The following is a 22,029-nucleotide window of genomic DNA, read 5'->3' as shown; positions in this document are numbered from 1 at the left end:
ACCTTCATAAGGCCTCTAAAACCAAGAATAGAAATATAAATTCATCCCTAATTACACCCACACACATTACAAGATGCTAACAGTCTACACACTACTTTGATTTATAAAGTCTGTAATATTTGGCCTCGGTGTCCATGCTGGTCGCACACACAAGCAGAGATGGGTTAAAGCAGTGAGCAAAGAGAGAAAGAATTCACCGCGCCCGAGTTTTCCAGCTCTCTGTCACAATGGAAACTTCAAGCAACAATAAGACACAATGTGAATGACACTCATGACACCCCGTTAGCTGTAAATTGCCAAGGCCTCTGCTGAATAAACCAGAACAAAATAAATCGAGATCTGTCGCCCAGATGTGCGAGGCTGAAAGCAAATATGTCAAGAATGAAAGAAGGAACCGAAGCAGTTGGACCCACAATGAAAGAGGAACTAATTAAATAAGGAGACGAAAATAAAACTGATGTGTGCAGAAAATTACCAAAGCAGAAAAAAATAATAAAGCGGGAACAAACAGAAAATAAGTAATGCGGTGGGTTTCTCAATGTTGGACAGATGTGACAAAGAAAACAGACACGCAGGAAGGATGAAAGAGAAGTTAGGACCATAAAGTAAATATATGCAGACTGATTGAAACATATTTGACTTAAAAGAATTTGCAAAACAAAGCAGAGGCAGAAGCTAAGATGCCTCCCCCTCTGTGCTGAGCAGAAAGGTGGAGCACGACCCTTTTAGTTCGATTTCTTTAGACTGCAAAGGTTAAAATTGTGAACCCACAAAAAACACATCAATGCAACACTTCCTGTCAGCAGCTAAGCTCCCCCCGCATCTGCTTCCTCCTTGAACACAAACACACCTCTTCTCTTGTGACAGTAATATAATAAAAACACCTTTACACAACGTGACATCTCGTATTACACAGCTTTTTCCTTTTTTTGGTGTTCTCCATTGTGTGTGTGTGTGTGTGTGTGTAGAAGTGTGGTTGTGTGAGACTCCTCTCGCTGTCGTTTTGGAAAGGAGAGTTTGACACAACACACTCTGTTCATTAGCGCCTCGCAGCCAACCCTGCACTGCTCTGTGTGTGTGTGTGCGCGCTGTCTCTTCATTAACACATCAACTCCTCCACTCTGAGGTGACACATTAAAACATTCTCGAATATTCTGCTCTGCATGTATTAGCATATATTTACATGCTAACGAGAAGAGAGGAGCTGGACTGAGGCACGTGTTTCACGTGAATACAAAGAACTGTGTATCTGATATATCTGATGTATCTGTGAGCTCACTGTCCTCAGGAAAACGGGTTCATGAGAAAACCTACGCGGCTTTAAATTCTCAGCTGCTTCTTGTGATGATTTTAGTAAACAAAAAATATTGTGGGAACGTGTGCATGTATTTTACAAGTTTGTAATAAAAGGAACGAAAAAGTGGAAGTGGGAAAATAAAAAAAAACCCTGTATGATAGAAGAGATAGTAAGGGGGAATGAAGGGGAAAGTGAACAAGGTCATAAAAGGAAGTGGAAAAACGCTGAAGTAAATTAACTGGTGAGGAACTGCTAACACAAGAAAGAAAAAGGAAGAAGGCAGTTTAAAACATCACACCATCTAAGATCACAGACTGTAAATGAAAGACAACACGTGAACGTGCCAGAAACCTGTACTCTTTCTAACGACCAGCAGGAGGCGACACCAACATTTGCACAAAATTAGATTCTATAGAACAGCCATTTGGAATTTAACAAACTTTAGTTGTGACTCTTGATGAAAACTTCATTTGCCATTAACTGCTTTAATTTTCAAGTTAAGTTCAATTCCAACTAATGACAAGCTCAGCAATAAAAACAGGTGAGAAGAGGAATGATAATGGCACATAAGTATTTTCAAATCCCACTGCCGTGTTTGATTAGTTCAATTTCCTTCTAAAAGTGTAACATTTAAGTCAATTTTAAGCTGAAATACAGAAAGTATTGGGATTAGTTCCCATATCAGTATCCCAACTGATATGGGAACTAATCCTAATGGATTTGATCCTGTAGAAGACTGAAAGCATTTTATTCACCCTATAAAAGGCATCTTATCACAGAAGTGTATCCTACAGGATTCATTTGTAGGTCAGCAGCAAAGCTTTCATAGGTGTAACTTTCATATAAATATATATAAATATAAATACAGTTTTTTTGTGCAGCGTAGCCTACCTGGATTATGTGTAGGAGGGAAAAATGAAGCCAATGTGGAAGTGTGGCGATAGCTGTGAATGCAAAAAATAAAAACAAAACAAAACTTCCAGGCCTGTAAGAGTCTGTGGAAAAACAGCTTTCTGACTTCACCCCCGTAAATACTTTCCTGCTGAGTTTATTGGCTCAGTCACTCATTTTTAGTCATATAGGCTAAAAAAGTTAAAGCTGTTTAGAAAATGATTCTTGTGTTTTAAAATGAAGGATTGGCGGTAGTATCAAAATGATATATTCATTGGCTAATGAGATGTCAGTAATTAGACAATTAGCGTCTAGTTTAACAATTAGGGCCTCCTTCGTCACGTCTAAGAAATCTTAAAGTTTCAAAACAGCACATCAGAAAGCCATGTGTAGTATATGAGGGAAAAACAAACTAACTAACATTATGGAATATTAGACTATTGATGTGCGATAGCCGTCTGCTAAGCATCACTGCTAAAGCTTATAACTCTTATTATCTAAAGAGAGTCGCTGATCTGAACGTCACATTTATGCTTTTGGTGCATTTTTAATGGAATTACTATGTAACAAATAACATGAACTGCTTTGAGCTTCAATAAGTTTGTGCTTCAGTTTTGGTGATTAAAATGTAGCACTTAGTCTATTACATAGTGCTAATTAGCAGGTGTATTATATGCAGCTTGATCGTGTTAGCACAATGTTATTCTGTTTCATCATTATTATTATTTTATTATGCAGTGACATAAAAGAACTTTCTACTTTAAGATAGCAAAAAATGAGAATGGCAAATTAAAAAAGTAAAAAGCAGAAAAAGGACGGAAAGCAGAAGAAAGTTAAGACAAAAAACTACTTTTCCAAAATTATGGAAAAGAAGGGGAGTGGGAAATTAACAAATAAAAGGACGGAAATGGAGAAGGAAGGAAGGAAGTTATCAGCCACAAAAAGGAAGGAAGGAGACAGGAAGGAAGTGGTGACAACCTTGAAAAGACAAAGAGCAAAAGAAAGTGCAAAAAAGTTTAAATTCCATCAATCCCTTTTTTGAGCCAGGGGGAGGAATAAAAACAGCAGGACACATGAAACAGACACACATACCCAGCAACGCACACACAGACACTGTCAATACAACCTAACTGCTAATGCTACCAACTGACACACCACAGAGTGTGTGTGTGTCTGAGAGGAAGTGAAACGAGCTGAATTGTGTCAGCATGTGTGTTTCTCTTATACGAGCAGCTGTGAAGGTCACTCCCGTTGAGAAGCGCTCTCAGGCACACTTCCTTAGTTTCTCACACTGCCTGACTCGTTCTCGGAAAAATATCACAGGAAGTGGTATGCATCACATTTAGAGCTGAAGCAGGCCAAGAGTGTGCTTCTGAACGATACAAATCAATACGCAAGACGGAGAAAAGAGCGTGTAAAGTTCACCCACACAACATCCAGTGAAGATTTGCCTCCTCTTTCCTAAAAATTATTTCTTATTGACATTCTTGAGCCTTTACTTTTGGAAAATATCATAAATTTCTTTTAAATATAGTATTTATTAGTCCAAAGACTATAGTTTTATTTCTTCTATGTGGAGGTTCAGTGACAGGAAGACCGCTGGTCTATAGCGCCCTCTGGTGGCAGTCTGCATGAACAGAAACACTAATGCTAAATTCTAACTGTAAATAAGATGTCCTTTATTAAGGTCATATTAATAGGTAAAGAAAAGGTTAGACAAATAGTAAAAAAAAAAAACAATAGACAAAAATGTATGTAAAATATAATTTAATTAATAATATTATAAAAAAATCCTTGTAATAGGATGTTTCTTGGAGATCACTCCTTCCTTGTTTTGGGTTTGGGGGCTGAAACAGACAGAAAGTTTAACACTGTGAGAAAAGAAGAGAAGGAATAATAGTGTAAAAAAAGCAACAGTAAAGTATGAAAATATAAAACATTTTGATAATGGAGCATGAGGAGGAGAAAAAAAAGACATGCAGAGTGGTTTTGTTTTTCACCATTTGGATTCTGCTGTTTGTAGAAAGTCTTCAGCATGTCTACGGCTTCCTCTGCTCTGTGACCTGAAATACACTGAACACACACACACATATAATACACACTGCACCACACAAGGACTTTACATTCATGTAACTCTTGAACATCCCATTCAGAAAAGGAGCTGATCTGCTTGCCTAAAGATTTCTGAACTCAGCTGCAGGAAGCACAAACTACTCCACAAACATGCAGGCGGAATCCAGAAAGACATCAGGAGCAAACACTGACCTTGAACTGGGTCCCAGTGTGAGGCAGGTCTGCAGAGGAGACATCCAGGACTGAGCCGCAGCCTCCGAAACGCTCGTTCCTGCAGCCATACACGATCACGGGGATGTCTGACAGCTGGTAAAGGAACAACAACTGAATCCCAACACACACACACACACACACACTAGCAGAGAGGTGAGGCGAGGATACTGAGGAGGCGCAGCGCTGCAGCACACATTATGCATGGCTCCACGGTGACGTACAGCGTTATCCGCTCGCACACGCTCTTCACGTCCAAGCTGCTTTGCCAACACCAGTCCAGGACCTGATCCAGAGCGACCATCTCAGCGTGCCGAGTGGCCTGAAAAAAACCACCACGCACAAAGAAACGTATGCAAACCTCAGGTATCGTGTTGACACTCAGGTATTTGTTCCTCTACTTCATTAAACAGCTGATTGAAACTCTGATATATCCCATCATACTGATGCTCAAAAGCCAATGGCGAGTGTGACCCTTAGAGTGGCTTTAAATTGATTTGGTTGCAGTTTTTAAACAGAGGTTCAGCCCTGAAACTTTCAAAACTTACAAAAGACTCTTTGTAATTTAATGAGATGGGCTGAAATCATTAAACAAAAAAGCACAGCTGATTCTGTGGAGGTCAGGTGGGAACTTTTTGCACTTCGGTCCAGATAAGGTGACGCTTTAACTCTGAATTTCTTCAGCAGTAAAAACACTTTTTGATACCATCTCTCTTTGCACTCAAATGTAAAGCTGAAAGGATTTCCTGTACCTGTATGGACTTTAAAAATAATGCTATTCAGACTTTAAGACAAAAATGACCCAAGCAACCAAATAAAAGGAGCAAAGTGTTTTCCCTTTTGCTCATCTTTCATCAGACATGATGCAGGGACAGCGGGGACTTTTCCTTAGTTTGAGCCACATTTACTTGGAAGGAAAACTGTTCACACCATGAAAGGATTTTCTCAGTTATGGGCTCTCACTGCAGAGGACTCACTATTGCAGAGTCACCGGCTTACTTAAGGACAAATATTGATCAGTGATTGATCTGACACTCGCAGATTACAGAAACTAATTAGGTCGGTCAAAGCAAACTACACAGTGGGGGATTACTGTACAGAGACCATCAACCCAGACCCTCTGGGACCTGTTTGTTCAATAGTTTGAACAGATAATTGTTCAAACTATTGAACTTGTTACATTTTAATATACCAATATATTATTTCTTCTTCTCCTCACCAATAGTTAATGTATCAGTTCTATAATTTATTCATTTTGCTTTGTCTTAGTTGTTGACTTATGAGTTTTGAAAGAAGACCACTCATACATACATCTCCATTTGCAGAGACAAATAACTGTGCTGTACACTTTGCCTACATTTTTAGTCTCATTGACTTCATTCCTTCCCTTCCCCACAACTTCGTCTTTGTAGACCATGAGACATCCGACAGGCACCTCTCCATTCTCCAGAGCTTCTTTCGCCTGCAGCAACACATTTAAAAAGGCAATTAACAGGAAGCAACTAAAGATGGAAAATTGGTTAGTGTTAAGAAGAACTTCAGAAGAGAAAAATCCCCAATACACCTGTGCACAGATCTCTGGCTGCAGCTCACAGCTTTGAGAGCGTGGTGTCTTTAGGGTTCTCTAGATTAAACTTTTAGACATTTCTTAATATCATAAAGGAGGCACATGAAATTATTTTTAACATTATACACTAATTATTAAGGATTTAGGGATTATAATAGTGGATCATCTGCCTCCTGCCATCTCTATCATCCTCCTCTGCCATACTAACCCTTCTTTCACTACATCCATGAACCTCCTCTGTGGCCTTGCCTGGCAACTCTGCATTCAACACCCTTTATCCAGTAAATGTTCTGCACATGTCCAAACCAACTCAGCCTTGCCTCTTTATCTCCAAATACTTAAGCTTTCCCTCTGATTTCTAATCTTGTGCATCCTGCTCACTGCAACTGAAAATCTGAGCATCTTCAGCTCGGCCTCCTGTATTTTTCTCAGTGCCACATCTCCAAACCATCACAGCAGGTCTCACTACCATCACCTTCACTTTTACTCTTGCTGCTGACCTTCTGTCAACAATCACCCCTGACACTCGTCTCCACCTGCTCCATCCTGGCTGTACTCTCTTCTTCATCTCTCTTGTGCACTGTCTGTTGCTTGAGATGGTTGACCTCAGGTATTTATACTCGTCTACCTTGACTATTACACCTATCTCGTTCTCATTCACACACAGATTTTCTCTGATTTTCATTACACTCTCTTCCACCTGTTTACTACAGATCACAGTGCTATCTACAAACATCCACGAGGTTCACGGAGACACCTGTGTGACCACATCTGACAAATGTTTACATTATTTATTATTTACTATTATAAAGAAACTTTTTTCCAGCTGTATATAATATCACTACTTAATCCCTAAACATGATCAGAGCCTGGATAAACAGCAGAAAAAGGGCATCAGAGGGCTATAACAGAAAAACTGAAATACAAATAAAGACATCTAAGTAGCATTACTATATAAAATTATCTAGAAAAATAACCAATACCTCAATCAATACAATAAGGCAAATAAAAAAATAGAAACTTCGTAGTTCACATACCGAGTAGTTTAAATGAAAATTAAATAATTACTTTAAAACTGCAAATTTTACAAAACAAACAAAGTCGCCGTGACTCGGCTGAAGAGTTAACGGAGTGATTAAAAACACGAGCTCACCATGTCAAAAGCTCTGGCCATCCACCTCTCAATTTCCTCTTCACTCGGACAGAACAGCTCCACAGACTCTTCTTTACTACCCTCCTCTGTTCCCATTTCAACTGCTGTGACCAAAACTCAATATAAAAAAGCTGCATATAATACACCTGCTAATTTTTAATTCCTGTTTTACCCGTAGCCACGCCGATGTAACGAACTCACACCGGTGGGGGGAAGATAATATTGGACGGACCACTCGCTGCACCTGCGCTCCACGCTCGTTCTGGTCTAATGACGTCAAGTTGATGACTATTGTGGAGGGATCTAAACCGGATGTTATCGATTTTACCCCCAAAAATAAAAGAACAAATTTTTTTTAGTTTATACAGGGAGAAACTAAATTTTTAGGGCTCGATACGATTCGCTTATAAGATTAAAAAAAATCTATTGTGTTTTACTTCAGAGACCAGTCTGACGATGGTGACAAACTAGTGTCCCAAAACTATCTATATATTAGATATTCATTTTTTGTTTTCGTCAAATTTTGAAATATTTTATTTTAAAATTTGTGTATCAGTTTTGCAAAGCTTGTATGTGCATTGGTATATTGCATTGTATTGTATATTTTAAAAGCATTTAAAAATATTAAGTGTTTTTTCCTTGCCTAAATAAATAAGAATGTTTCCAGGAGCCTTGTTGCAGACACAAAGTCACTTTATGACTACTGTAGTTCGACTTGTGGTTTTATTTTGACATAAATAACCGGAAGTCATTACAATAGTTACCATGACCAAAGTACTTTGGCACTTTTGAGAGTTAGCAAGCTGCTATCCGAAACATGTCCGTAAAATAGTAAGAAAGAATTTAGAAATAGAGTTTTTGTTGTTTTAGTTGGTGGCCCTCTCTCTGTCCGAGGATGTTTTCGTCTGCGTGGAATTTTATAAAACGCCATAAAAAGAAATTTATTTTCACCGGAGCTCTAATTGGAGGTAAGTCATGTTCCTGTTAGCCGCCGTGCTAATGCAAGACTGCAGCAACACGCCAGACTCCGCAGAACAGCCTTTAGACTGGGCTTTTTATCCCCCTGTAAAATAAAGACGGAAGAAATGCACGCTAACCCATATTTCAAAAGCATAAAGAAAGAATGGTACTTGGTTTATTCGGAATTTGTTTTCTCCATCGTGCCGTAGAATATTTAGTGAAACTACCCTGTTTTTTTTTTAACAACCCACAAGGTGTGTTTGCATTGAAAATACCTTTTTAGGAAACCAGTTAGTTTCACCGAAATTAACACTGCTTTATGTGGTAGTTGATTACTAAGTTAAATACTATTCATTGGAGTTCTTACTGTGTATTTTATTTGGGGCTCTTTAAATAGCCAACAAATGAATGAAGTTTGGTGTAGCTGTTCATTATTCGTGTTTAAAATTAAGTAAGTGTACGCTGACCTCCACATAACTGCTGGCCTTTTATCTCACGTGGCATTATGGAAAATTCAGTGTCACTTACCATATTAATTGATAAGCTATAGCATCTGCAGCAAGTCGTAACATATGCACACATTTGTAAGTGGGATCCGGTGGCTATTTGACTTTACTGGTTTAAAACTGAGTGGTAAATATGGGGGTGGGGGGGATCTTGGGCCCAACAACTTTTAACTTTGGAAAGAGGGTCAGCTAACTGATCTTGCAGTAAATGGTACATCTTAGAGGTAATACCTTTACCAAAGGGTGATCTTGAAAGCAGTGCTTCCACAGGGCTGCCTGCAGGACAACTCATGGGGCTTTCCAGCCATTTTGATAAAGAACTGCGCATTTGGACATATCTCCAGAATTGATTGCACTGCAAATTATATAGCTTAACAATCTGATCGAAGCTCAGGAAATGTTTGGTTCTGCGATCAAATAAATGTGATACATAGAGGATGCCTGCCTTACGCCACTGTAGCCAGTCAACCTGTGACCCACCAATTAAAATTCTTTCCCCATAAAGGTGCTAAAGGTGATTTAATGAAGTCCCAATGGCTCGTCCTATGTAATTTGCACCATAATGTTTTCACAGTTACAATTATTGGATGGTTAGGTTTAGGGAATATACTTTTGAAAAACAGTGTTTATCCTTGCACTGGAGAAACTTGGAGAATCCATTTCAAGTCTCATTTCAGCTGTTACATTTTACACAGTGATTCAACACCTTTAATTTGTCACAAGTCTGTAAATCTGCTACTTAAAGTACAGCCCTCTGGTATTATTCCATGTCATAAATATCTGCAGGGCAAATCCTGGTTAGCTTTTGCATCGTACCAAAGCCAAGGATAGTTTTCTGCATTTGATGTGACCTCATTGTGCTCTCTGCGTCCCTCCTCAGGCGTATACCTTCTAGGTAAATATGCCCAGAAGAAGTTCAGTGAGATCCAAGAGAGGGAGGCTACAGAGTACATTGCTCAGGCCAGAAGACAGTTCCACTTCGAGAGCAACCAGAGGACCTGCAACATGACTGGTAATTATTTTACACTTGACCTGGTTATGACTAACAGTTGACAGAAAAAGGTGAGGACCAACACTACAGTGAAAGTTTTAAATGTGTTGCAGTGCTGTCCATGCTCCCAGCGCTCAAAGAAGCCATCGTCACGCAACTCAACTCAGAAAGTCTCACAACACTACTCAAGTCCAAGTGAGGAAAAAGCTTCTTTAACTTGGTCAAACAGTAGTAGTACACAAGTTTGTTTAAGGCTACATTTTTCTTTTGTTTGTTATTTTATGCTGATTATTGCAGTTGTTGATTTTATTCTTGAGGAAAACATAAAATTTTGAAATTAGCACAAGTTCATGTAGTGAAATAAATGTGTACAGTGGCTGACAACCATTTCCCTCATTCACATCTACTTTACAGACCGGCTAATAAACTGGAGATCTGGGAAGATTTAAAGATCATCAGTAAGTGTTTTTCAGTTCAGATGTCCCTGAGTGTATCTGAGTAAAATCTAAATGCCTCTAAATAATCTAATAATAATAAATAATAATTGACTTATTGGATTTAAAAACAAACACAAGAAAACTTAAAATATGATAACAGAACTTGTCGTTCCGTTCAGGTTTTACACGCACAGTTGTGGCGGTGTACAGCACCTGTATGCTGGTGGTTTTACTGAGAGTCCAGCTGAACATCATTGGAGGATACCTGTACCTGGATAACTCAGTGGGAAAGAGCACAACGGTGAGGAGCACAGTGACTCCTAGAACTGATTGACTGTGTGTAAAATGATCAGCTGCAGCTCACTGTGTCAGGAGTTTTGGAAACTGTTTGGAAAGAGAGATACATATTAGACAGGTTAAATATCGGTCTGATAATATTTATCCATGATCATAAAAAATACACCTTTTAAACATTACCTGGTTTCCCCAAAAAAGCCCTGACCTGTTGTGAACCTCTCGGGCTGTCCTGCAGTTTCTGCCACACTGAGGTGATGAATTGTGGGGTGGTTTGTCTGTTGGAGAGTTTGGAGCCCAGGGCAAAGCCTTGGGTTCTTTGTCATGCTCCATACATGTCCACTGGCAGGGTGGACATTGTTTGGGTGGGTGGTACATGTCAGAAAATATTTCCCACATCTGTCAGTGATATGAGAATGTGAGAATGCCCATTTCTGACCTGCTAGTTCCCAGTTTGTGTCCAGTTATGCTGATTTGTGTCAGTCTGAGAGTAAGACGGGTAATATTTTGGTGTACCCACAGCTAGGAAATACTCATCCTGTGTACTGACTCCTGCACCAGAAACCTGTTTCCTGTTGTAAAATGAAAGATTATCTAAGGTTTGTGTGAAAATGTTTGAATCGATATCCACATATGCCAGGACCCAAGGTTTCCCTGACGAACATGTTAACAGGTTAATTTGATTCCCCAGTAAAACTGGTGAAGCTTTTCGGTGCAGTGTAACACATGGCTGTGATTAAAGAGAGCAGCACAGCAGTGCTTTTTGCCTGAACTGAATAACATAGAAGAGAATACGTTAAAGATTTAATTAATGACCTGTTGATTAAAATAAGCTTAGATTGGCTCAAAAAATCTCTGCCTGTTTAAAGCTGAGGTGAATATTATTCAGGAGTGTGTCTGTGTTGTGTGTCTGCTTGCAGACCCCTCTTGCCCCCCCAGACGTCCAGCAGCAGTACTTGTCAAGTATCCAGCACCTACTGGGAGACGGTATAGCACTGACACAAAAGCATAAACCTGTAAAATCCTTGTTTCCATCTGTCAGTGCAGGACTCTTGTAGTAACAGACTTCTGTCTCTGTCTCACACTAGGTTTGGCAGAGCTGATAACGGTAGTGAAGAAGGCGGTACAGAGCTCACTGGGAAGGTGATCTGCAACAATTATTCTCTTCATTATCCATCAGTGATCTATAAAGCAACAGAACAAGTTATTAACAACGTAGCTTAGGCTGGTAAAAACAATGTGGAACAAATTCTTTGTATTGATCTTTGTTGTGCATCTTTTAAATTAAAAAAATCAATCATCAAAACATCAACGTGGTTTATTTCTCATCTCCAGCGTGTCTCTGAAGGAGACCTGGTCTCTGCTGGAGCTGGAGCAGCAGCTGAACTGGATCAGAGCGGAGGTGGAGGCCAGCTCGAGGCGGTCTCTGTCCTGGTACCTGCTTGCAGATGACGAGAACGTGCTGGCCGATCAGGTGACTGCTCAAAGCAGATTTACACTGCCGTTCACGGGAAAACCCCATTACAGAGTCTTACAGATCTCTTTTCTTCTGCTCCTGTAGGCGTGCGGGCTCACAGAGAATGACATTATGACCATAAAGCTGCTTAACGAGACTAGAGACATGCTGGATAGGTAAATGACACACCTGTCTGTAGGTATGCTTTAACAAGATTGTGTTTGTGCTCCTGTGAAAGGTGAATTTCTGCTTTTTGTGTCTGACTTCAGTCCAGACTTCACCACTGTCCTCAAAGTCTGTCTGAACCGAGGTTTCTCCCGTCTCTGTGACAACCTGGCCGAGTTCTTCCGCCCGCCTCCAAGTGACTCTGCCCCCAGCTGTGCACCTGATAGGTAAGCCATAGACACCTGTTTTATTTATTTGTTTTACTGCTATCATTTGCATTTGAAACATGGAGAAATCTTATTAAATCCCTACATATGTGATAGCAGCTGGAGATATTATTATTCTGTCACTGGAGTTTGGTGACCTGAGGGTTACACTATGAACAAATTTCAATAACGCCGGGCTTTCTTTGGCTTCGTTGGCTTGACAACTGCTTCATTCTGCTCACATAAAACGGGGCACTTCATATTCTTCCACACAAAATAATCCCTATGTGTCCTGCATTCGAGCAGCTGCAGTTCCAGCAGTGTTAAACAGACCAAGCAGCAGATTACCATCAAATATTAAGACATTTATACAATTTCATTCTTGTGAATGTCCCTCCAGCAGAGAATCGATATTGCATTTAAAATGTGCTGCGAGTATAAGAATAAGAAAATGTGGGCCCTCCTGGCGATTTTAAACTAAACCTCTGAGCATAACCAGCTCCTCACCAGGGCATATATTAAGTGTGGGTTGACGCAGTGATTTAGACAGGTAACCAGAGAGCCAGTTTCACAAGCTGAAACTGAAAATGCACAAATGATTTAGAAGATTTTAACATTCAAGTCAGGTCTCAGACGTGTACTTCGGTAGTTCTTTTTAAGCTTTTCCTTTTGGAATTCCAAAATGGACATTAATATAGTCCTACCTGTTCAGGAGGACTACATTAACATCTAATGTGCTTCGGTTGTTTGGGGTTGTTAGATATGATTCTGTTTAGGTCGTGATCACTCCTCGGTTTTGTCTGAACATAAATACCGGCCATGTGTAATGTAATGTAAAACACACTCCTTATACACATATTAAGTGTTATGAGGTGGGTGGGGGTTTTTTTTTGTCCTTGTTATTTCCCAGCAAACATTAGCATGAAGTGGGCATTACCTTAACTTTGCTGTCTTTTTCTGTGTTTGTGTGTTCAGTCTGTCTGCGGTCAGTCTGCCGCTGGCAAAGATCATCCCCATCATCAACGGTCAGATCAACACCATCTGCAGTGAGACCCCCAGTCACTTTGTTCAGGTAACATCGAACACCAGACGGTGGAGTGAACTATCAGAGTGATGTGCAGTATGGCAAACAGCCAGATTCAGGGTGAAACAGTTGGAACAGGCAGCTGCTGTGGCTGTTAGTTATCTGTCAATCGGTCATTGTCCACACCGTTTGCTTTTTGATTTTCTTTACTGTTGGGAGCGTAATGTTCAAACATGTTCCAATCTGCTGCTCATTTCAGAATACACATGTTAATGAGTTCTAGAGAATCACTGTCAGATTGGTTATGAAATCTTTAATCTTGCACGATCCGTTTCACTTTCTTTAATGTGTTTCAAACAGTCTTAGATTATTTTATTCTTATTCATCTGCACGTTTGGGCTCTTTATCAAACCTTTATTTTGATTGAAATTATTTAAGAGGATTGTCTGAGTATATATAAAAAATTTTTATTTCCAAAAAAGTTAGGATTTGTGTAACATGTAAATAAAACCAAATCATTTATATCCTTTACTTAATAAAAAATTGTACAAAGACAACATATCGCATTGTTTTAACTGAGAGATTTGTTTATTTTCACTTTTATTTTCTTACAAACTTGGTTGTATGTTAATCAAACATGTTTAAATCTGTGCGATCTCTGCAGGAGCTGCTGATGAACGACCAGGTGAAGGAGTTTGCAGCCAATGTCTACGAGACCTTCAGCACGCCGCAGGAGCTGCAGAAGTAATTGTCTGGATTGGACGAGATGAGGAGGAGAAGCAGAGGGAGGATTCGAGAGGAAGAAGAGTGGAGATTATTAAAGTCCTGGATTGTCAGCTCCTCCTGAGACACTTTTCCTCCTCAGCATCTCGCAAACTTCTCACTCCGTGATTTGTGGCCACGGCAGGACAGCAGGGGTGTTCAAGCTCAGCGCCGTGATGAATTACCAAACGGGAGGAGGAAGATGAGACCTCCACTGAGTCTTTAGTCAGAGCAGAGCCTGCAGTCAACTTTAGGACCATTGCTGCTTGGGAACTGGAGTCCCATTTAACCCAGTAAGGTGGCTTTTGTTTGCTCTGCACCTCAGCTGTGTGTTTGAAGATCAGAAGAGTTTACAGTGTGTTTCTCTTTTTCTGTTCAAACTTCTGTAGTGGCCTGTTTGTAAGATAGGTCAGGTGTGGACACATTTCTGTTATTAATCAGTATTTTTTTATTGTGGGGTTGCTGAAGCAGATGGTGTTTTCAGAATATTTCAACTTAAACTTGGATGAAGAAGCTAATGAAAATGTCATGGATAGTTAAATCTGTATGTTTGTTTTCATTCTGGGAGTGTCACATGGTGATGGAATGAGAGTAAATGACCCATTTTTAGAGCTCTACAAACATTGGGAGGTTTGAAGGGTGCTGATGGCGTGAGGTCTCTGGTCACAGGTTGATCAGTCAGTGCACAGTGGTTTGTGTCACCTTTGGACCTTTTTTCACATGTTTTCACTCCTATTTACTGGTTGAGTTTGGGCACTAAAATTCATTCGGCTGGTCTTAGGAAAAGACGTGGTGGTTTGGGTTGAAATGGGGCGCTCCACAACAGGATATGTGTGAAGCATGACAGGCTGGGAGTGACAGTCGTATGTCACCAATGCTGTAATCCAGTGTATATAGCTACGGAAAGAGACAGTGTGCATAGCTGAGACATGCCAATGGCGTTGTCTTTCATCCTGGAAACACCCAGTGTAGTTAACCGTTTTGTTTTTTTTTTTATTTGTTTTTATATGGAGCTATAAATTACATAAAGACTTCATTGAATTTTAATCTGTTTTCATGCTACAGATCTGTTTTGGAGGCTCTTTTAACTCTAACTTCTGCAGTTCCTTTGTTGTCCAGAAGGTGTCACACTTCTTCAACTGTTTATATGCTTATTTCCAACCTTTAGCTTCACATGAAGTTGCTTCCCCTGTTTTGAAGTTATTGGTATAATATTCTGGTCTTTGTGAAAATGCAGCATCATTTTATTTAAATGGCACAGATATTTTTCTCATTAATTTCAAGTTAATGTTATTTTTGGTGCAAAATCTTTCTAATCTTTCCCATTTTTCTTATGCTCATGTATTTGACCACTTGGCTTTAGACTCATCTGTATAGACACAACAGGACTGTTATTCAAAGCCCAATCTTTCTCCTGTCGTCCTGCTGTGCTACATATTTTCACTCTCTGCCTACACATGCTACATCAGGCCCTTTTCTGAGACATGGGCGCATACCTCTCACGGTGATGGAAAGAGCAGCAGTGTGTGCATTTGCAACAAGGGCAGACAAACCTTTGCACTCTTTGTGTGTTGTTTGCATTGTTTCTAGAAAAGTGTAACCCAACCTTTGAATGTTGGATGGTGTACCTACCCCTGGGCTGTCCTCTGAGAAAGAAACGTCTTTTGTATTTTTGAAACAGTAAAAATTCATCCGGTAAATCAGAAACTGAGTTTGTGAGATGAATTGTTTTATGAAATCGAACTCACAAGCAACTCACAAGGATGCACACTTGTATATGCCTTTCCGTTAGTATGGCAGCGTGTATGCAGTCTTGTTAAAATGAATACTAGTTAGGCGCTGGTATGATTGCAGTTTTACAAAGGAGCAGCCACTGTTTGCTTTTAGATGTGAAGCTGACACTGAGATGCCATCGGGTTGTGGGGAGGAAGAAGTGCATGTGCAAAAGAGTTTAAAAGAAATAGTCACACCTGATCAGCTGATCGTGTAGGTAGAACTGTGATAAATACTGCACTTTGAGCCCCTATGAGTCACTGAGAGGAATGAGATCGCAGAGAAGTCAGTGCCAGATTTCAGTTTTGAATTCTGTCTCCATCACAGTTTTCATATGATGTGTGATATGTTATGTCTCATCTGGCTTTGATTGCAAGAATTTACAACATCCAGCCAGGTGTATTCACTCTCATATCTGCTGCATAAAAATCTCTCCTCCTAAAAGTCTTAATTTAAGCAAAGTTGGGGATCACTTTTGATGACCTGAAATGCTCCTGCAGCTGTAATGGAGAAAAACTTAGTCGAGTCAGACTAAGTTTTCTAAGTCATCCCTTATAGTCGAGTCTGACTTTCCACTAATTGTTTGTCAAGGCAGATTTTTCACTTAGTTTCCTTCTCAGAAGATGAGGAAACATCAGGTGACAGTCCGACTAACTTAGTTCCTGGTTCCCGAGTTGCGTAATAAACGCAGCAGGGTGAGAATGTAAAACTCTGTATTTAATCACAGATGTTATGCCTTTTTGAAGCATAATGTCCTGAATGACAGCTGAAATGTATGTTTGTATCAATTTATTAAAGAGATAATACATATGACACGTGATTTCATATACTGTCTTTTTTTTGTGTATTTTTAAAGGTTCAAACTGGAAATTGTCATGGAGTTTTTGTGCCACTAGGGGGCACTCTACTGTGGGCTCTTATCATCCTCAGATAAGATCCCACATGTTGGAAAATGCTGGTATTGGAAAATGATCATTGTGGCTGTTAAAAATTGTCACTCTTGTGACGTATGAAAGGAATAAATAATCTTTTAATTACTTACTTTAGTGGAAAGATTTTCCTAAAATAGAAATAAAACATTTTGTAATCACAGTCACATTATTTTGTTTCCACTGTAGTCTTATGGATAGATTGAGACAGCCTCTTCGTGTGTGCTATTAAACGCCCAGCTCATTGCTTTCTTGCATTGCAAACCACGATAAGGCTGGCTGAACTTGCATTATGATGTGAAAAAAGTTGGTCACACTGAAAATTAAGACAAAAAGAGAAAGCAGATTAAATATTGTCATTATTATTATTCAGATGTAGTTTGTGGATTAACTTTTTCATCAGAGTTTAAATTTTTCTATTTGCCGACTTGATGTAATGTTGTCTGTATTTAGTTTGATAGAAGTGTAAGTTTACTCGCAGATCTGATGCAGTTTATTATGACCTGAAGGTTAAATCTGATCAGAGAAAGTTGAAGAGATTACAGCTCACATGCCCTCGAACATATCAAACCCATCATAAACGCTCCAGTTAAGCTTTAGAGTTTTGGAAAATCACAGTGTGGTTATAATGTGCAACTATTCCAACCAAAACGGAAAACACAAGACTAAAACCCTTTTCCACTAGTGCTCAATTTAGAACCAGTGCCATCGACTTCATCGACCACATTTTGTAGCACTGATTTGGTCTTACCGACCACTCAAAGTGACTTTATGGTTAGAATTCGATTTTTAATCTAGAGTCACACAGCATGTTATCTACTCCATAGTCAATTTAGAATAATTGGTTAACCTAACATGGACATGTTTGGCGTAAATCTATTCGGGTACAAGGGCAACATGCAAACTCCACATAGAAAGCAGAAAGGAACATCACTAACTAGTGTCTAATAAGAAGTGTTGCCACCTTGATCACCCAGTGATTTTTGCCGTTCCTCTAGCTGACCACTTTTTGTTCCCATATTGGAGTTTTGCACAGACAGCATAAAAGATTGACACAGCCAGGCCTATGCTCCAGCACACTGCCAAGTCTTTTGTTTTGGGTGGAAGCCAACAATATTTAGACAAGGGTACAAGAGGCTTCCCATCAAAGCAAGCAGTGCTTATCTAGTGAGAAGTAAAAATCAACATCAATTAAAATAAAACGATCTCTCTCATTTCATCTCAAGCATCATCGCAAAGCTTCGCTATTGCATATTTACCACCTTTTTCATTACTGCCATCTTGTGGCCACAGTCGGCCATTGTCTCTGCAAGCAAAATTATTTCCGCTTGATTACAGAGGTGGGCGTTCCCATGGGCATGTCTGTATCCCATTAAAAATAAATGAAGCTTCTGAAGTTGAGAGGCAGTCTTCTTTTTCTGGTTGTTTGTCCATGTGCATGTGTGGATAAGCCTCTGGTGTTTGACAGGAAACTGATAGGAGACTATCGTGCTAGGCAAGCTGCTGCTGTCTCTGCTTTCACAGTTCTGAGATCAGTTACTATGTAGACTTTGTGTGGAAACAACTAGCATTACCAAGTAGATCAGCACTCGCATTCAGTTATAACAGATACCTTTGTCTAGCTAATCACGTCGGCCAACATGTAAGACACATGAAAGTTTCAGTAACTCATTTTAATAATTCATCACTAATGAAAGCGTTGATGATTGAGAGGGGACCTCCTGCCACGTCCAGTTTAATAAAACTGTAATGCTGAATAGATGCATGTTCCATCAGCACCAGATTAGTATCTCTGAGAAATCACTTGATTGATTAAATCTACAAAGTTTAACCATCTGTCTTGCTAATGTCCCACCTTTATTTTTCATTAATATTTGATCCGCCTGTAGATATTGATAAATACCCACGTCACACTCTACTCAAGCTTTTCAAGCTGTTTGTTTGAAATAAATATACTTATTAAATTCTTATTATAATCAAGTGGCATGCCTGTTTCTGAGCAGATTTTTAGAATATGGTGGATTGCTGTGTAGCTTATTTACAGGAAATTCAACCTTAAACATGTGAATAATCTTCAGCAGTAATAACACTGATGGGAACATTTTGCTAGAGAATAAGTACTTTTACTTTTGTTATTATTAAGGATCTGTCTTTGTCTGTGAATCATTAGTGCCAAAGGAAAATGCTGGGCTTGCATCTCAAAAGGCAACAAACCTTTAAGCTTTTTGTTCTGGCTGGCTCCACTTTACAAAGAAAATTCAAACAGCTTGTGGGTGGGGCTTCCACATTCACAGCCGGAGCTGACCTTATTAGGGATATATCCTCTAACTCTGACATGACAGAGCACAAAGAGTAGAAAAAAATGGCTGAAACTGGGCATTTACAGCAGCCTGAAGCCCGTGCATTTTGCTCACAGCGATTACTTGTTCACCTTAGGGCTGCCACGATTAGTCGACTAGTCACGATTATGTCGACTATTAAAATCGTCGACGACTAATTTAATAGTCGACGCATCGTTTGAAGCTTTGTAAGATCTCAAAAGACGCAGGAATGAGTAGTAGGATTTAAGAGTGTAATAACGGACTGAAACAGAAGATGGCAGCACTGCATGTACAAGGATGCCAGCTGCCGTTAAACCCCGAAGAAGAAGAAGCTGTGTCCCAGAATTCATAGCGCAGCCCAGCGCAGTTGTCAACAATGGCGGCAGCTAGTTAGTTTTAACTTTACTCTTATTATTCTTTCTTGGTCACAAAATAAACGTTTAACATATTTTCAGGCGAGAATGTAGCTGTGTAAACCTCAAATATCTGCTCAGTTTATCAAGACACCACATATTTTCAAAAGCGCTCCGACGTTTTCGGAGACGTCTGTTACCCGCTAGCTCGTTAGCTAGGCGGGGGCAAGGCTAACTAGAGCCGTGAGAACACCAGACTCCCGGCAAATCGTTTTCAAACCCACCGCCGTCTTTCGCTAGTCAGGTTAAACATATATATAAGTCACTTAGATAACTTAAAAATGTTATTGTTTGGCTTTCTTTAGTATTTTATTTGTTCCTGAGTAAATCGGTTTGGCTGAGATTAAAGTTATAGTTTTTGCACAGCTAAAACTGTCAAGCAGACAGCTGATTATCAGAAGTGTGAGACGCTGGAGAATATACTCCGGTGTCCTGTTATATTTTAGAAAGCAAGGAGTTTATTAAACTTCACCGAAACAATCTGCAAATTTCATTAAAAATTAATAAACTACCATCTTGTCTTTATTTTTAGTTAGCACAAACACTTCAAGCTGTAAGCTAATGATAGTTATATAAGACCAGATGCTGCTGGTGCATTAAGCTGTACGTCCAATGGATGATGATCTGATTAGTCGACTAATCGCAAAAATAATCGGTGACTAGTCGACTCAAAATAATCGTTTGTGGCAGCCCTAGTTCTCCTCATTATTTGAAAATTTTCCATGATCAGGAAGAGCATCCATCTTTTTAACAGTATGGCAGAAAATACAGAAAATGTCCCATTTTAGTGCCATTTTCAGCTTTTTCAGAAAACTTCATAGCCAGTCTATTTAGTCAGAATGCTGTTGTTGGACTGTCTCATTGAAAACGCCATAGTATTTGCAATGACACCAGTCAGCACGATGACGATGATGCTTGTTTAAAGAGATTCATTTAAAGAAAGTGAAAGGTTAGCTCTCAAAATGTGGATTCACTTAGAAGCGTATACTAAAGGTTGTGAGGCAAGTTAATGTAATTACAGTACAAACATTATGTAGACATATTTCCCCGATACTCATTTCCGCTTATGCATCATGTTTTGAATTTAAATGTCAAACTACAGACAGAAAAGATTACTCTTAAACCAAGCCAGACACTAACAGAAAACTTCCTGCTAAGAAACTCAGTAACCTCTAGGCTGTCTCCTTTCTGGGTGGAGGAAGTGTTTCGATCTGTAGGTCAACCGAGGGACAGATCTTAACTGATTGACATGTTTCCCAAGTTTGAGCTTTTAAATTAAAGTTTCACATATCTAACCTCAGTCTCTGTTCCAGACTTGACAGACAACCGGAGAGAAAAGCTCCGGAGTCAGCTAAATTCGTAAATGTTTACCTGCCTCTGTGTCACCACAGTTCCAGATAACCCAAGGTCCAGGTGGGGGGTTATTTTTGTATACAGTCTATCAAAATAATCGATGAATCAGCTGTTGCACAAGTGTTGAGCAGAAGCTGGTAGAAGATTTGAATAATGTTGTGAGCACTCTTCTTATCTAAATAAAAGTGCAAGAAGTGCAAACAGTGGAAAAAAAACAGACTAAACATCAGCAGCAGGGAAGACAAAAGAGGCACGGCTGCACACAAGTACAAGGGTCAGCTGTGAGGAAGCAGGAACAATCAAAACACCAATCAATCATCAACCTCACTCAGATTGATTTTTAATATTCCAGTGCCGTGGTGTCCTTTTGGGATTTTAATCGAAAATCTGTTTAAAGTCGTGTGTGTGTGTGTGTGTGTGTGTGTGTGTGTGTAACTGACACACATAATGACATTCATTTTCTTCCTGGTGGAGTGTGAGTCAACATGACTTCATCTTCTCTGACCTGAACATTTCCCTTATATGGAGGAGAGAATATGAGCCCTTTTTCTCCTTTGGGTGTGGGTGGATTAAATGGTTAAAATAATAAAATGATACATTACAACAAACCGAGCAACTCAGTTAATTTACAGTAAATGGAAACAAAGGAATTAGGCTAAGTAGGAGTAACCACTGGACCTCGTAACTGTACTCTTTTAGGGATCTAATGTATGAATAAATGCATAAAATTAGATTGAATTAATCTAAATATGAAAAAACTTTTACTGTTTCACTGATTGTTTAAGTTAAATTATTCAGAACATAGATTAGTACTGTTCCCCCACAGAGGGAGGTGAGGGAACAGTGTTTTTGTTCGGGGGTTTTACACATTGGGGTAACTGCTCACACTTTGGAGGCCACATTCAAAAACGAAAATATAAATAAATGAATGGGCACCCCAATTTTCAAAAGATGTACTTTGAAATATCAAATTAGGATAAAAAAAAAATGTCAGAAGAGTTTTTTTTGTAAGGTAGAGATAAAGACTTTTAGAGATAATTTTATCTAGCATTTGAAGTCAGACAACTGCACAGACTGAAGCAATTTCCTCTCTTCCTCGATTTAAGTGTGGCAGAATTTCCACATAACCTTGCAGCATGTATTTTCAGAGGAACTACCTGTTCCTCTGTTGCAATGAGGGTTGAGAGTTCAGGCGTGACTATCATCATGCAGAAACATGAACCGGGTCAGACTTTAACTCAACAACAA

General features: G+C 39.4%; 2 protein-coding genes across 3 annotated transcripts; one reads left to right on the top strand and one right to left on the bottom strand.

Annotated features, from left to right (window-relative positions):
• Positions 1-3,938: 3,938 nt before the first annotated feature.
• adat2 (adenosine deaminase tRNA specific 2) lies at positions 3,939-7,493 on the bottom strand. Of its 2 annotated transcripts, XM_026142455.2 has the most exons (7): positions 7,364-7,493; positions 7,192-7,295; positions 5,829-5,933; positions 4,643-4,793; positions 4,454-4,560; positions 4,189-4,261; positions 3,939-4,035 (listed from the first exon to the last, which is right to left on the bottom strand). In XM_026142455.2, the coding sequence occupies exons 2-7, from the start codon at positions 7,285-7,287 to the stop codon at positions 4,007-4,009; spliced, it is 561 nt and encodes a 186-aa protein (XP_025998240.2). In that variant the 5' UTR covers positions 7,288-7,295; positions 7,364-7,493; the 3' UTR covers positions 3,939-4,006. The 2 variants fall into 2 exon arrangements, with proteins under 2 accessions (XP_025998240.2, XP_080145811.1); XM_080289685.1 differs by having other exon boundaries at positions 4,189-4,251; positions 7,192-7,427.
• A 448-nt stretch (positions 7,494-7,941) lies between these two features.
• Positions 7,942-15,699, top strand: pex3 (peroxisomal biogenesis factor 3). Its single transcript, XM_026142453.2, has 12 exons — positions 7,942-8,159; positions 9,538-9,669; positions 9,762-9,843; positions 10,063-10,106; positions 10,265-10,386; positions 11,300-11,366; positions 11,468-11,522; positions 11,715-11,853; positions 11,941-12,011; positions 12,105-12,227; positions 13,182-13,278; positions 13,895-15,699. Exons 1-12 carry the CDS (start codon positions 8,087-8,089, stop codon positions 13,976-13,978), a joined length of 1,089 nt encoding a protein of 362 aa, XP_025998238.1. The 5' UTR covers positions 7,942-8,086; the 3' UTR covers positions 13,979-15,699.
• The last annotated feature ends 6,330 nt before the right edge of the window (positions 15,700-22,029 follow it).

Source organism: Astatotilapia calliptera, chromosome 15, assembly GCF_964374335.1.
Source record: "Astatotilapia calliptera chromosome 15, fAstCal68.1, whole genome shotgun sequence".
NCBI lineage: Eukaryota > Metazoa > Chordata > Actinopteri > Cichliformes > Cichlidae > Astatotilapia > Astatotilapia calliptera.
The sequence above is the reverse complement of the archived record's forward strand: the minus strand, read 5'-3'. Positions and strand labels throughout refer to the sequence as shown.

Bases quoted from the DNA above. Each gene is read 5' to 3' on its own strand.
- pex3 (XM_026142453.2), top strand. From the start codon at position 8,087: ATGTTTTCGTCTGCGTGGAATTTTATAAAACGCCATAAAAAGAAATTT. The intron at 11,523-11,714 runs GTGATCTGCAAC...TCTCATCTCCAG, and splicing joins GTACAGAGCTCACTGGGAAG to CGTGTCTCTGAAGGAGACCT. The intron at 11,854-11,940 runs GTGACTGCTCAA...CTGCTCCTGTAG, and splicing joins AGAACGTGCTGGCCGATCAG to GCGTGCGGGCTCACAGAGAA.
- adat2 (XM_026142455.2), bottom strand. From the start codon at position 7,287: ATGGGAACAGAGGAGGGTAGTAAAGAAGAGTCTGTGGAGCTGTTCTGT. The intron at 4,794-5,828 runs GTAGGCAAAGTG...GGTTTTTTTCAG, and splicing joins AAGTCAATGAGACTAAAAAT to GCCACTCGGCACGCTGAGAT. The intron at 4,262-4,453 runs GTCAGTGTTTGC...GTGTGTGTTCAG, and splicing joins ACACTGGGACCCAGTTCAAG to TGTATTTCAGGTCACAGAGC.